General features: G+C 33.1%; 1 protein-coding gene across 4 annotated transcripts in view; it reads left to right on the forward strand.

Annotated features, from left to right (window-relative positions):
* POLK (DNA polymerase kappa) overlaps positions 1-17,054 on the forward strand; it is a 102,635-nt gene that overhangs the window by 32,468 nt on the left and 53,113 nt on the right. For all 4 annotated transcript variants that reach the window (XM_074282293.1, XM_074282292.1, XM_074282294.1 and 1 more), the window contains exons 3-4: positions 4,553-4,694; positions 9,194-9,313. In XM_074282293.1, coding sequence (XP_074138394.1) covers positions 4,563-4,694; positions 9,194-9,313 — 252 coding nt within the window. In that variant the 5' untranslated portion in view covers positions 4,553-4,562. The remainder of the gene's footprint in view (positions 1-4,552; positions 4,695-9,193; positions 9,314-17,054) is intronic.

Below are 17,054 nucleotides of genomic sequence, written 5' to 3' on the forward strand. Positions count from 1 at the left end.
CACCTTCCATTTACACAGATTTGAATATAGATGGAAGAAGTTTTTCCTTCCTTTACACAGATTTGAATATAGATGGAAGAAGTTTTTCCTCCCTTTCCTATCCCACCTTCCCTCCTTACTGCCTACTGTACCAGAAACTAGTTAAGCAATTTGGTATAATGTGTCAGGATGTGTTTAAACTCTGAAAACAGTGAGGGAGCTCTTGTTCTTGTGCTCACTCCTCATAGAATATCCAGGAAACAATCCTTGATGAGATTTTTTTCTTGTAAATGAGAATGTTGGGGAAAGAAAAAAAATAAATAAATGCTTCTTAATTGAAAAAGAAAAAAAGGAAAAGAAATTTTGTAAGCATGTGAAGTGCAAATAACATGATGTGTTAACAAAAAGGTGTGGTTCCGAGATCAAATGAAAGAATTTACGGAGCTGAAGAATTTTTAATCGTTTTTATGTGTGTCAGTCAGTAGTTCAGTAGTCTTTAGGCTCTTACATGCCTACTATGTGCTAGACACTGTGCTAAACCCTGGGGGGAGGGAGGGAACTTCATTTTTTTTTTTTTTGTCCTTGTCCTACCTAAAAAAATCTTAATAATTTAGTGGGAGAAAATGAACACAAAAGAAATCTGAGAATGAGGAGGAAAAGAGAGTGAAAAATATCCAAGAGTTGGGCTTGATGGATTCCAGTCCAAGGATTGTAAGGAGGTGAGAAATGAATGAAAAAACTAGTGGGCATGGTACCCTCTATAAATGGAGATTTTAGGCAGGGCTTAGCCTTCTAATCTGTAATTCTTTACTTTAGCCTAATCAGAAGGGCAGAGGGTACTAAGGATACTGATGAAGTGGAAGTACAGAAGCTGATTCAATCTCTAAGGAAGAATGATGGGTTTCTTAATGATTATGTTTCCTGGAGGCGTGATGTAATCTAGTACAAGAGCACAATCTGGTAAGCAATGAATGTGCTAGGCATTGTATCCATTAGTGAAGCCTTTGAATCCCTTTTCAGAATAGTGTTTTTAAATTACAAGGGAAACCTGTTGCACTAAAATAGTTATCATGATAATAAAAAGAAAAAAAATCCCCAGAACCCAAGTTAAAAATTCATGCTCTAAAATGAGAACTGGAAACTCAACTGATGACTGGAGACCATAGCCTTATATTGAAGCAGCAGGTAGAAACCATCAGTAAGCCCAGTAATTTTTGAGAAACTGCATTATGGGAAATCCTTTCCTTAGAATCAGACCTCTGGCATTAATTGGGAAAATTTGAAAACTTGAAGGTGGAGTTGAAAGCCTTGGTTGGTATTTCCTTTGTTTCCAAATTTTTCTGTGTAGTTGTTGTATTAAAATTTTGAAAACAAGGAAACACCAACAAAGACTTTCAAACCCACCTCCCAAGTTTTCAAAATCATATATCAGGATGCTTCCAAGTATCAAGATTGTCATAGGATCCAAAGTTGGGATTCTGGGCCAGAAGCAGAGAATTTTTCCTTAGAAAAAATCCTTTGCTTTTGTACAAACAAAACTAATGCAAACAAGATTAAAAGGGAAGTAACAAATCGGGAAAACATTTTTATAATTAAAGATTCTGATATAGGCCTCATTTCCAAAATATATAGAGAACTGATTCTGATTTATGAGAAATCAAGCCATTCTCCAATTGATAAATGGCCAAAGGATATGAACAGACAATTTTCAGATGATGAAATTGAAACTATTTCCACTCATATGAAAGAGTGTTCCAAATCACTACTGATCAGAGAAATGCAAATTAAGACAACTCTGAGATACCACTACACACCTGTCAGATTAGCTAAGATGACAGGAACAAATAATGATGAATGTTGGAGAGGATGTGGGAAAACTGGGACACTGATGCATTGTTGGTGGAACTGTGAACAGATCCAACCATTCTGGAGAGCAATCTGGAACTATGCCCAAAAAGTTATCAAACTGTGCATACCCTTTGACCCAGCAGTGCTACTACTGGGCTTATATCCCAAAGAAATACTAAAGAAGGGAAAGGGACCTGTATGTGCCAAAATGTTTGTGGCAGCTCTTTTCATAGTGGTCAGAAACTGGAAGATGAATGGATGTCCATCAATTGGAGAATGGTTGGGTAAATTGTGATATATGAATGTTATGGAATATTATTGTTCTGTAAGAAATGACCAGCAGGATGAATACAGAGAAGCCTGGAGAGACTCACATGAACTGATGCTGAGTGAAATGAGCAGAACCAGAAGATCACTGTACACTTCAACAACAATACTGTATGAGAATGTATTCTGATGGAAGTGGATATCTTCAACAAAGAGAAGATCTAATTCAGTTCCAATTGATCAATGATGGACAGAATCAACTACACCCAGAGAAGGAACACTGGGAAATGAGTGTAAAAACTGTTTGCATTTTTGTTTTTCTTCCCAGATTATTTTTACCTTCTGAATCCAATTCTTCCTGTGCAACAAGAAATTCGGTTCTACACACATATATTGTATCTAGGATATACTGTAACACATTTAACATGTATGGGACTGCCTGCCATCTAAGGGAGGGGGTGGAAGGAAGGAGGGGAAAATTCAGAACAGAAGTGAGTGCAAGGGATAATGTTGTAAAAAATATGTACTGTCAAAAAAAAAGTTATAATTATAAAATTAATAAAGAAAAAGAAAAAGCCCTTTGTATGAAAAATAGTCCCAGCACAATGTTACAAAAACAGTTGTATCAACTGTGCATACTCTTTGACCCAGCTGTGTTTTTACTGAACCTGTATCCCAAAGAGGTCAACAAAAAGGGAAAAGAACCCCCATGAGCAAAAATGTTTGTAGCAGTGCTTTTTGTTTGTAGTGGCAAGGAACTGGAAACTGAGTGGATGGCCATCAATTGAAGAATATCTGGATAAGTTTTAGTATATGAATGTAATAGAATATTATTGTTCTATAAGAAACGATCAGAAGGATGATTTCAGAGAGGCCTGGAGAGACTTTTTTTTTTTTTAATAATAGTTTTTATTTACCAGGTTTATGCATGGGTAATTTCACAACATTGACAATTGCCAAACCTTTTGTTCTAATTTTTCCCCTCCTTCCCCCCTCCCCCCAGATGGCAGGTTGACCAATACATGTTAAGTATAAATTAAATACAATATATATATGTATGTCCAAACAGTTGTTTTGCTGTACAAAAAGAACCAGACTTTGAAATAGTGTACAATTAGCCTGTGAAGGAAATCCAAAATGCAGGTGGACAAAAATAGAGGGATTGGGAATTCTATGTAGTGGTTCATAGTCATCTCCTAGAGTTCTTTTTCTGGGTGTAGCTGGTTCAGTTCATTACTGCTCTATTTGAACTGATTTGGTTCATCTCATCGTTGAAAATGGCCACATCCATCAGAATTGATCATCATATAGTATTGTTGTTGAAGTATACAACGATCTCCTGGTCCTGCTCATTTCCCTCAGCATCAGTTCAGATAAGTCTCTCCAGGCCTTTCTGAAATCATCCTGTTGGTCATTTCTTACAGAAAACAATAATATTGCATAATATTCATATACCACAATTTATTCAGCCATTCTCCAATTGATGGGCATCCATGTAGTTTCCAGTTTCTGGCCACTACAAAGAGGTCTGTCACAAACATTCTTGCACATACAGGTCCCTTTCCCTTCTTTAAGGTCTCCCTGGGATACAAGCCCAGCAGCAACACCACTGGGTGAAAGGGCTTGGACAGTTTGATAACTTTTTGAGCATAGTTCCAAATTGCTCTCCAGAATGGCTGGATGTATTCACAATTCCTGGAGAGACTTATATGAACTTTTGCTGAGTGAAGTGAGTAGAACCAAGAGAACATTATACACAGCAACAGCAAGATTATACATTGATTAATTTTGATGGATGTGGCTCTTTTCAACAGTGAGGTGAATCAGGCCAGATCCAATGGTCTTGTGATGGAGAAAGCCATCAACATCCAGAGAGAGGAGTGTGGGGACTTAGTGGGGATCACAACATAGCATTTTCACTTTTTTTTTGTTATTATTTGCTTGCACTTTTTTTCCTCTTTTTTTCTTTTTGATCTGATTTTTCTTATGCAGCACAATAATTGTAGAAATATACATAGAAGAATTTCACATGTTTAACATATATTGGATTATTTACCATCTAGGTGAAAGGGTAAGGAGAAGGAAGAAAAAAATTTGGTACACAAGGTTTTGCATGGAGGAATGTTGAAAACTATCTATGCATGTGTTTTGAAAATAAAAAAGTTAAATTAAAAAAAAATTAAGTTGTTTCTTTTAAGATAACTATTAAAATCACTAAATACCCCTTATAGAAATTATATTATTTCTACTGAAAGAGACTTTAGGGATTATCTTGTCCAGCCTTCTCATTTTATACATAAGGAGATTGAGGTCTAAAGAAAGAAGTGATGTGGTCAAGTTCATCCAATGAGTCATTGACAGAACTGAGAAAAGAAACCTGTTTACCTGATTTCCAGTACATTGTTTTTCAACTGCATTGGTACTTTCCATTTTTGAAAGTAATTTTATCCTTTTTTAGGTTTTGCACAATGGGTAGTACAAAAGAGAATAACAATGACAAAGATGATCTTCTGCTTAGAATGGGACTCAATGATAACAAAGCAGGAATGGAAGGATTAGATAAAGAGAAAATAAATAAAATCATCATGGAAGCCACGAAGGTATGTTTTTGTTTGTCTTCATTAAACCATAGTAGAATTTTTACTTTCACTTTAAACATAAAAAGTAAATTTAAGATGGTTTTAAAGTTAATTTGTTCTTTGAGTTGTTACTGTTCTACTCTCTGATGTAGTACTTTTAGCACATAAACAATCGAACTGAATGGAATATTCATTTCATTATTTATTTTTGATGGTTTTTAACTTAATAGATTTTTATTACATAAGTAAGTTATGTTTTAACCCCGTCCCTATTGATCTACATCATTTGTTCTCTGAAATCTAAAATTATTTGCAGTTATTTTATGGTGATAACATACTTGGTAAAGGGTTTATTGATGTCCATATGTGGGTAAGGTCATTAATTATCCAGTATGGAGATACTGGTAAACATTAGCAAAGGAAGCAATTGATTATAAAGAGCTAGTCCTTAGCTTTGGGTGAGACTAAGTTGTGGTAGTGAGACTTTGAAACTAATTAAACTTTATTTCATTTTATTTCTTTATTTTGGTGTTGGATGTACCTCTCATCTCCAGAATGAAATCAGGACTCACAAGTGCCATACCAGTATTGATCATAAAAGAAATTTTAATCTACTCTGTTTTTCCAACCTAACTTGGTAGTTTTCTGCTCCTGGGAGTGCATCATATTGGTGCAGGTTTAGTGCACATATACAATAGGTATTAACCCTACTGCCATACTCCAACTATTCATCAGCCTCAGTTTCCTTAGCAACAAAAACTATAGGGCATAGACACCCAATTAAAGATTAGGTGGGGATAATAAATCTTTCAAAACTTGGTCATGTAAGCAGTAGAAGAATCTTTGGGACTGAATTGTGTGGAAAGAGAGGAGAGTACTGAAGGAAGAATAGATAATGACGGGAATTTCTGTATCAGGATTATCAGCAGACACACAGCTGTATTCATTCAGAATGCTATTATGGGTGAAAGGACCAAATAAAAACCATAGAAAATATGGGGCTAATAAGAAATATAGAAGCAATAAATTACTTGTGGTTAGGAGTCAAAGAACATTGTTGCCAAGGCAGCACATGAGAAAATTGGAGTTCTGAGACAAAACAGTTGAATTAGTCTTGGGGGTTTAATTAACTTTTTTTTGCCAAAATAACCATTAGAGGTGGGAACCCACAGGTGCAGACTTTTCAATCAGTAAACATTGGTTAAACGCCTACGATCTGCCAGGCTAAAGAGAGTAGTAATACATCTTTCTTTGAATGCTCTTTGCACAAGTGTAAGCCTTAATAGGTCTTTTAATCCTAAATCAGTTACCAATTTATTTTTTTCTGTTTTTAAGAGTTTCTCAGTTGATTTGCTTTATCTTCATTATTATTAGTGTATATTTCTAATTTGTGGTTGGGCTTATCCGGCCCTACAGCAGATGTGTCCACAATCTCTCCCTTTTTCTCCAGTGTTCCTTAGATGTAACATCCTTTTATGTTTTTTTTTTTAAGAAATTTTATGGTAAGCAACTATATGAGATCATATTTGGAAATAAACAAATAGAAAAAGTCCAGAAGTAACAAATTAAATTTCAGAGGTTTACAGAATAATATCCCTGTATCTTGATTACAAAATTCAGTTCCAGTTTTTTTAGCTTGCTCACTGATCCCCAGACTTTAAGATGAGGAGCCCTGGGGACTTTAACATTATTATAAGTAGTTCCATCAAACCTAGAAAATGCCTAAGAACATTGACTCACCTAACACTCTATACTAAGATAAGGTTGAAATGAGTTCATGATTAGACATAAAGACTGATATTATAAGCAAAGTGGAAGAACACAGGATAATTTACCTCTCAGATCTGTGGAGAAGGAAGGTGTTATATTAAGTTTAAAAGTTTTTGCACAAACAAAACTAATGCAGATAAGATTAGAAGGGAAGCAGTAAACTAGGGGAAAAAAAAATCCATTCAAGGGTTTTGATAAAGACCTCATTCCTAAAATATATAGAGAATTGTCTCAAATTTATAAGAATTTAAGCCATTCTCCAATTGATAAATGATCAAAGGATATGAACTTTGTAACTTTCAGTTGAAGAAATTGAAACCATTTCTAATTATCTGAAAAAAATGCTTTAAATCACTATTGATCAGAAAAATGCAAATTAGGACAACTCTGAGGTATCATACACCTCTCAGATTGGTTAAGATGACAGGAAAAGATGATGTTGAATGTTGGAAGGGAGGTGGGAAAATTGGGACACTAATACATTGCTAGTTGAATACATTCTGGAGAGCAATTTAGAACTGTGCCCAAAGGGCTATCAAACTCTGCATATCCTTTGATCCAGCAGTGTTATGCTGGGCTTATATCCCAAAGAAATTATAAAAAAGGAAAAGGACCCACATGTGCAAAAATGTTTGTGGTAGCCCTTTTGATAGTGGCAAGGAACTGGAAAATGAGTGGATGCCCATCAATGGAGAATGGCTGAATAAGTTATGGCATATGAATGCTATGGAGTATTATTGTTTTATAAAAAAGGACCAACAGGAAGATTTCAGAGAGGTTTGAAGAGACTTACATGAATTAATGCTAAGTGAAATAAGTAGAACTAGGAGGAGATCATTGTACATGGCAACAGCAATATTATGTGATGATCATTTCTGGTGGACATGGCTCTCTTCAACAAAGAGATTATTCAGACCATTTCTAATGATCTTGTGATGAAGAAAGCCATCTATACCCAGAGAGAGTACTGTGGGGACTGAGTGTGAATCACAACATAGCATTCTCACTCTTTCTGTTGTTGTTTGCTTGCATTTTGTTTTCTTTCTCATTTTTTTTTCCTTTTTGATATGATTTTTCTTGTGCAGCATGATAATTGTAGAAATATGTATAGAAGAATCGCATATGTTTAACATATATTAGATTACTTGTCATCTACAAGAGGGGAGAAGGAGAAGGGGGGAAGAATTTGGAACACTAGGTTTTGCAAGGGTCAGTGTTGAAAAATTATCCATGCAAATGTTTTGAAAATAATGGAAAAAAGACATTAATTAAAAAAAAAAAAAAAGGAAATGCCTATAAATCATTGTCATTTTTGGCTCATAGGGTCATAGATATAAAGTTGGAGGGGACTCTGGAAGTTCTGTTGTCTTATTTATAGAGGAGGGAACTGAAACTCAGAGATATTTAGTAAGTGACCTATTCAGGCTCATCCAGGCAGTGTAGTGGTAGAACCAGAATTCAAATTCAGATTATAGAACTCTAAATTCAACTTTGTTCCCATTATATTTAGCTCCAATCAAAATATGTACTGGTGACTTGGCATGAACACATTTTCTGCAGACTGAATAAATGCTTCACATTCATATGTATTATTATTTTAAGGGTGTTAAGTTCAGTTAATAAAACAGATTCATTCAGAATTGATATTGCATTGTATATTTTCTTAGCCAGTGGATACCAATGGTACAACTACCATGACATCAGATCTAAATAACATTGCAGGCCACAGTCGTAGGTGTTAGTACTGTTCTGTCTTCTGATGCTCCTCAGTCCTCTGGATTTTCTTTACTCTGTTAGGAATTCCTGACTTTCTATTCTTGTGTCATTGGTGTTCCTCTGCCTCCTTTTCTTTCTGTAGTAATTGTCTTTTTTCTTTCAGGGCCCTGGGACTGGAAGCAGGAAGTCCCAAGTTATATGGCCTCAGACTCTTATTAATGGTGTGACCTTGGGCAAGTCACTTAACTCCTTGATGGCTTAATTTCCTCTTCTGTAAAATGGGAATAATAACAGTATCAATCACTCAGGATTGTTGTAAGGGTCTAATGAGATTAGTCCTGTACCTGGCATGTAGGAGGTCCTATATACATGGTTATTTCCTTTCCTTCTTCAAGGAAGTGGCGAAAGACATACTGAGTATTAATAAGAAGATACATGTAGCTGAACTAAGCTTCATTTGCCTTATATAGACCAGGCTAGATTTGTCTTTATCCTGCTTCTTTACATAATTTCCACCAAAATTTAAACATATCCACAATAAGAAACAAACAAAAAAGATTGCATTTCTGGTTATTATTTTTTTTCCAAACTTTGTGGTTTAGAATAGAATATCTTGTTTAAAGAGAAGGGTTTTCCTCTAATTTAAATGACTAGTGATAATATTTACATTTCTCCAGTCTTCTGTAACATACCAGAGATCCACATTTAACAAAATATTATAATTTGCCCTTTTATCAAAGTAAAAAACCCATTTCAGCAAACAAAATGAATAGTCCTAAAAATAGAAATAGAAACAATTATCCTGGTCTTTGTTCTTACCTCTTCTAGGTATTACTCCTCATTAACCTCATAAATTGTTCTACAAAATGAGAATAATTATTATAGCTTCTGAACCTCCTTTAGAATTGTTTTTAAAATAATGCTACCTAAGAAAATTAAAGGGTTATCTTTAGAGTTTTGTTAGTCTCATAAATTATGAGGAAATAAAATGAGTTTCTGAAAACATTTTTCCTATGATTTTGTTTTTGTTATAGGGGTCTAGATTTTATGAAAATGAGCTCAAAAAGGAAAAGCAAGTAAACCAACGAATTGAAAATATGATGCAACAAAAATCTCAAATTACCACTCAGCAGCTCTGGAAAGCACAATTACAGGTAATAATGAAATTGTTATTTAGTAGTAGTTTGTATGTACTTTGGCGATGGAAAAGTGTTGAGAAGAAAAGAACAGCACATCCTTCCTGCTGTTGTTCCCATTATATGATGTAATATGTTCAAGTATTATCTGACAAAAATGATTTTTGGCTAATGCTCTTTAAATTATGGAGCAGAAAATTAGGCTAGGCTACATGGTATATTAGTATCTTAAGATAGCTCATTTAACTGAAAAGTTTAAGCAGGCAATTATCTCTTCAAATCTGACCTAAAGAGAAGTTTTTCCATCAACATGAAATGATTAAAATTTCAATTTACATAATAAAACTATCTCTTGTGATATGAGTTTAAGTTGAGAATTTTAAAAAATCAAAATGTAAAAATTTTTTGTTCTTTGGAGTTTTGTTCCAAGCTCAAAGCCTGTGCCCAGTGCGTCTGCCTTTATAACAAACCCTTTGCCTGGCTCCTTAGGGTCACCTAAAATGAAAAAGCATGTCTGATGGAAAAAACTTCTCTTGCACTTCCATGTTATAAAAGAATAAAGAATAAAAGAAGCATTTATTAAGTCCTTACTGTATTCCAAAACTAGACACATACAAATATGAAAAGCAAGATAGTCTCTGCCCTCAAGAAGCTTAAATTCTTTTAGGAAGAAAGAACATGTATAGGGTCACCAGACCAGGGAAGAGTGTGTTTGCTAGAAAAATCACCTAACAAGTCAGTGAATCGAGCTGTATGACAAAAGATTGTCTATGTCCTTCCAACAACAGTAATGTTGATTTAGTTATTATAGTCGCAATAACAGGGGAAAAGCAGGATGGGGGAATGTATGTTTAAGGAAGGGAGAAATAAAATATGACAAATGTGAAATTGACTGGAGAGTTTTACCCTGAGTTCTTTTTATAGTAATAATAATAATAATGATAATTTTTGAATATTCATGGTTGTGCATTAAAAAAATTAAATCATTAGTATGTTGGTTATGTAAATTAAGATGTAAATTTTTAACAAAATTAAACAGTGCCAAAGTTTGATTGTGCTTTAAGTTGACCATTTCCATTAGGTGGCACAGTGGATAGAGCACCAGCCTTGAATTCAGGAGGACCCGAGTTCAAATCTGGTCTCAGACACTTAACACTTCCTAGCTATGTGACCCTGGGCAAGTCACTTAACCCAAGCCTTGGGGGGAAAAAAATTTTGAACTTGACAAACTCAGCAAACATCATGAATGTTTTCATATGCAAAACAAAAAAAGAACAAGAAAAAGATTGTATATTAAACAATGAATTTCCATTACAGTTATTTTTACATTATACCTACTTTTTTTTTCTTTATTAAAGCTTTTTATTTTTCAAAACATGCATGGATAATTCTTCAACATTAACCCTTGCAAAACCTTGTGTTCCATTTTTTCCCCCCTTTCCCCCAACCCCTCCCCTAAATGGCAAGTAGTCCAATATATGTTAAACATGGTAGAAATATAATTATGCATACTTTTAAATAAAGGATATATAATCAATTAGGTATATCAGTTTAAAAACTATTCTGCTTGTCTCTGTCTCCTCTTCTGTTGATTAGTACTTTAATTATATTCCTTGTATTTTGCTTGGGGGGGGAGGGGAGGAAAGCATGAATATTGTTAACCATCCTCTTCAAATTATCTCAGATTTAGAAAAAACAAAAAAATAATTTCCCTTCTAACAAGTAAGCAGAGTTTGGCAAAACAAATCCACATATCAGCATGTCTCATTTTGCAATTCTGCTCCAACACCTCTTAGTCAGGAAGTAGGAAATAGTTTTCATCACTAATATTCCAAAGTCATGCTTATTTACTATGTTGATCAGAGTTATTAACTCTTTCAAAATTGGTTATCAACAAATAATGTTGATAAACCATTTTTATTCTGCTCACTTCATTGTGTCAGTTATACAAGCCATCAATCAAATTTATCAAGTGCCTGTACTAAGTGCTGGAATCCATCCTTTCTTAAATCTATAATTTCTTAAAGTACTATTGTACTTTACAATACAGTACAATACAATAGTTATATTCCATTACATTTGTAAATCATAATTTGTTTAGCCATTCCTCATTTAATGAGTACCTCCTAAAAGGTTTCCAGTTTTCTATTCCTACAAAAATTGTTCTTATGAATATTTTAGTGCATATGAGTCAGTTTTTTCTTTCTTTGATTTCTTTGGATTATATACAATCCAATACCAGTATGGATACTACTGGATCAGAGAATTTGGATGATTTGGAGGGTATAGTTAAAAATTATTTTCCAGAATATATAGATTAATTCATAGCTCCACTAGTTGTCCATTAGCATGCCTAATCTTTTATATGCCTTCTAACAATTGTAGTTTTCCTTTTTTGTTATGTTTGCCAAATAGGTGAATGTGAGACAGAGAGGGTTTTTTTAAATTTGTATTTCTCTCATTATTGGTGATTTGGAGGTTTCTTTTCATACAATTGCAAAAAAATCAATCTCTTTGTAAACAGCATAGGCTAATCTTTTTGTGAAAACTAATAGTCACAATTATAAAAATATAAATGCTATATTTTAGATAGTTTGGGAAATTTTAATGTCATTTAAATCAGACAAAATGGGCTCTGTCACAAAATGTATAAGGTGTTTCAACTCTAAATCTAGCCATGATATAATTAATTTTAACATTTTAGGCAATCAACATTCTTGAGTTCTTGTACATCTTATTGTTATTTTTGGCCTGTATTCTTATTTTAGCTACTGGAAATTTATTTCTTTTAAAGAATGGTATGTATTACAGTTACCTCTATTGAATAAATAACAAATTCTATATTCTTAAAAGAACTTGTGGTCTGAAAGAAACATGTTGTATTATGAAACAGACATAGAGTTGTTAAGTTTCTTTTATTTTGGAAGTATTATATATAGGTTTTCTTATAATTTTTGAAAGAATTTCAAGAATACATGTTGATTATTGGTTCTATTTATTTGGCTTTCTCAGAAGGAAAGTATGCAAATCATAGAGGACTAAAAAATGGAGGAGAGCTATATGTCAGAAGTATAGAATCTATAAAAAAGAGGTACTGGGAAGGAACTCTGAAACAAATTTCTCTGATAAAAGTCTCAATTCCAAGCATGAGAATAAGAGCCATTTTCCCAATTAATATATGGTCATTGAATATTAATAAATAGTTTTCAAAGTAAGAAATACAAGTGGCTACATGAAAAATGTTCTAAAGTATTAATAATTAGAGAAATTCACATTAAGAACAGCTCTGAAGTTCTCCCTCACACTTCAACATGTTGGCAAAGGTCAAAAAAGGAAAATGTCAAATATGAAGTCAGTAAATATTTATTAAGTGACAACTATGTATCGGGCTTCCTACTGTTAGGCTGGGGGAAAATAGGTAAATTAAATATATTGTTTGTGGTTCTGTGAATTGGTCTAACCATTTTGGAAAAAAAATTATAACTGTGAAAAGGTTACAGTTTATGTATATACTCTTTGATCCTGTGATACCATTATTAGATTTATACCTCAAAGATCAAAGAAAGATTACTTTCCCCAATGCATAGATTTGAGAAAGAATTTTTTCCCATGTTTTCTACTTCATCATGTGATCACTGATTTATCTCCTCTATTTTTTTAGCCTGTGCTATATATTTTTTTTAATTATTTCTTTGCAATATAATTTGAGATCTTTATAAGGTTTCTGCAGTCCCCTTTTTTTTTATTATTTTGGGGGGAATTATTGACTCTTTGTGCTTCTATATAACTTTTGTTATATTTTCTATTTTTATAAGATAATCCTTTGGTAATATAATGGCATATTATTAAATAAGTATTTATTTAGGCGTATTACTATTTTGTTCTTCCTAATCATGGGAAATTAGTGTTTCTCTGATTAATTAGGTCTACATTTCTATACTTGTATTTTTATAGTTCTCTTGTGTGTGGATTCCTATGTATTTTAAACATTCTATAATTATTTTAAACAGAATTTCTCTTTCTAACTTTTCTTGATGAATTTTATTGATATATACAGAGGTGGTAAATGATGTGTGTGTATTTTATGTCTTGTAACATTGCTAAAGTTACTCAGTTTCAATTAATTTTTAATTGACTGTTTTTTTAACTTCACCATATCTGCAAAAAAAAAAAAAAAAAGATAATTTTGTTTTTTCTTGTACTTATTCTCTCAGTTTCTTTTTCTTATCTCATTACCATAGTCAATATTTCTAGTACTTTCTCAAAAAGAAGTCATGACATTGACCATCCTTGTTTGTCCCCTGGTTTTACTGGAAAAGGATTCTGGTTTTTCTTTGTTACATATAATGCTGGCTCATGGCTTTTTGAAATTTACCACTTGTACGGATCTGTATACATATATATTATTTAAGGTATACTTTAACATGTTTAACATGTATGAGACTGCCTGCCAACTAGAGGAAGAGGTAGAGGGGGGGAAGGGGAAAGTTGGAACAGAAGTGAGTGCAAGAGACAGTGTTGAAAAACTAGCCATGCATATTGCATATGTTCTGTCAATAAAAAGCTATGATTTTAAAAATTGCATACTTCTATTAAGTTTCTATTTTTCTTAGTAATAAACCAATTCTGTATTTCTGGCATAAATCCAACATGGTTAAAGTATATAAGCTTTGTGATATTTTATTTTTAGCTCTTATTTTTTTATTTTTTTATTTTATTTTTTTTATTTAGAATTTTTTCCCCACAGTACATATGCATGAGTAATATTTTTTTTACAATATTATTCCTTGCATTCATTTTTCCAAATTATCCCCCCCTCCACTCCTTCCCCCCGATGACAGGCAATCCCATACATTTTACATGTGTTACAATATAACCCAGATACAATATATGTGTGTAAATAGCATTTTCTTGTTGCACATTAAGTATTAGATTCCGAAGGTATAAGTAACCTGGGTAGAAAGACAGTAGTGCTAAAAATTTACATTCACCTCCCAGTGTTCCTTTTCTGGGTGTAGTTATTTCTGTCCATCATTGATCAACTGGAAGTGAGTTGGATCTTCTTTATGTTGAAGATATCTACTCCATCAGAATACATCTTCATAAAACATTGAAGTGTACAGCCATCTTCTGGTTCTATTCATTTCACTCAGCATCAGTTGATGTAAGTCTCTCCAAACCTCTCTCTATTCCTCCTGCTGGTCATTTCTTACAGAGCAATAATATTCCATAACCTTCATATACCATAATTTACCCAACCATTCTCCAATTGATGGGCATCCATTCAACTTCCAGTTTCTAGCTACAACAAAAAGAGCTGCCACAAACATTTTGACACATACAGGTCCCTTTCCGCTCTTTAGTATTTCTTTGGGATATAATCCCAATAGCAGCAATGCTGGGTCAAAGGGTATGCACAGTTTGATAACTTTTTGGGCATAGTTCCAAATTGCTCTCCAGAATGGCTGGATTCTTTCACAACTCTACCAACAATGTATCAGTGTCCCAGTTTTCCCACATCCCCTCCAACATTCATCATTATTTGTTCCTGTCATCTTAGCCAATCTGACAGGTGTGTAGTGGTATCTCAGAGTTGTCTTAATTTGCATTTCTCTGATCAGTAGTGATTTGGAACACTCTTTCATATGAGTGGATATAGTTTCAATTTCATCATCTGAGAATTGTCTGTTCATATCCTTTGACCATTAGTCAATTGGAGAATGGTTTGATTTCTTATAAATTAGGGTCAGTTCTCTATATATTTTGGAAATGAGACCTTTGTCAGAACCTTTACTTTTTAAAATATTTTCCCAATTTGTTACTTCCCTTCTAATCTTGTTTGCATTAGTATTGTTTGTACAGAAACTTTTTAGTTTGATGTAATCAAAATCTTCTATTTTGTGATCAATAATGATCTCTAGTTCTCCTCTGGTCATAAATTCCTTCCTCCTCCACAGGTCTGAGAGGTAAACTATTTTCTGTTTCTCTAATCTATTTATTATCTCATTCTTTATGCCTAAGTCATGGACCCATTTTGATCTTATCTTGGTATATGGTGTTAAGTGTGGATCCATATCTAATTTCTGCCATACTAATTTCCAGTTTTCCCAACAGTTTTTTTCCAAATAATGAATTTTTATCCCTGATGTTGATATCTTTGGGTTTGTCAAAGATTAGATTGCTATAGATGTACCCTTTTTTGTCCTTTGTATCTAATCTGTTCCACTGATCTACTGGTCTATTTCTTAGCCAATACCAAATGGTTTTGGTGACTGCTGCTATATAATATAGCTTTAGGTCAGGTACACTTAGACCACCTTCCTCTGACTTTTTTTTCATTAGTTCCCTTGCAATTCTTGACCTTTTATTCTTCCATATGAATTTTGTTGTTATTTTTTCTAGGTCATTAAAATAGTTTCTTGGGAGTCTGATTGGTATAGCACTAAATAAATAGATTAGTTTGGGGAGTATTGTCATCTTTATTATATTCGCTCGGCCTATCCAAGCTCTTAGTTTTTTAAAAAAATAATTACAAATATTGTTCACTATAGATATTGACCTATAATTTTCTTTTACTCCCTGGTTTACATTTGTATACCATATTTGTGTCATATCAAGATTTTGGTAGAATCCTTTCTTTTACTGTTTTTTCAAACAGTTTACATAATACTGGAATTTTATCAAACTTTTGAAGAACATGTTTTTTTTCATTATTGTCATTATTTTTATTGAAATTATCTTTTCTATGATTTGGTCTTTTTTTTTTTTAATTAATTAATTTATTAATTAGATTACTTTTTACAAAAATTTCATGCATAGGTAATTCCAGCATTGACAATTGCAAAATCTTTTGTTTCAACTTTTCCCCTCCTTCCCCCACCCCTTCACTCAGATGGCAGGTTGACCAATACTTGTTAAATATGCTAAAGTATAAGTTAAATACAATATATGTATACATGTCCAAACAGTTATTTTGCTGTACAAAAAGAATCAGACTTTGAAACAGTGTACAATTAACCTGTGAAGGAAATAAAAAATGTAGGCAGACAAAAATATAGGGATTGGGAATTCTATGTAGTGGTTCATAGTCAACTCGCAGAGTTCTTTCGCTGGGTGTAGTTGATTCAGTTCATTACTGCTTTATTGGAACTGATTTGGTTCATCTCATTGTTGGAGAGGGCCACGTCCATCAGAATTGATTATCATATAGTATTGTTGTTGAAGTATATAATGATTTCCTGATCCTGCTCATTTCTCTTAGCACATGATTTGGTCTTAAAGAACCTTCATTTCTTTAACATTAAATTAGTGTTCAGTAGATTTTTAATGCTTTTTAAAATGGCCCTTTCTTTAATAAAATGTTTTATTTCATTGTGCTCAACAAAGGATATGTTTAATATTTGTTCCTTTTCTACATGCATTTGTAAGATTTTTAATGTCCTAATAATACATGACTTTTTTTTTTTTAAGATGCTACACATGGTTTGGAAATATATATACTCTAAAATTCCCTTCAGGTCGGAACTTCTTTCTTAGTTTTCGGTTAAATTTACCTCAGGCTAAAAGCAAATATGCTAAGTTTCCCTCATTGTTATAGATTTACTATTTCTCTTTGTAATAAATCTGGTTTTTTCCTTTAGAGATTTAGCTGGTCTTCTATTCAAGCAACATTTGTTAAGTATTTAAATTAGTTTAAACTACCCATGATAGTAGTATTAAACTTGTGGGTCTTTGTTAGACTAAAACTAATCTCTAACAA

The sequence above is a fragment of the Sminthopsis crassicaudata genome, chromosome 1 (genome assembly GCF_048593235.1).
Source record: "Sminthopsis crassicaudata isolate SCR6 chromosome 1, ASM4859323v1, whole genome shotgun sequence".
Taxonomy (NCBI): Eukaryota; Metazoa; Chordata; class Mammalia; order Dasyuromorphia; family Dasyuridae; genus Sminthopsis; species Sminthopsis crassicaudata.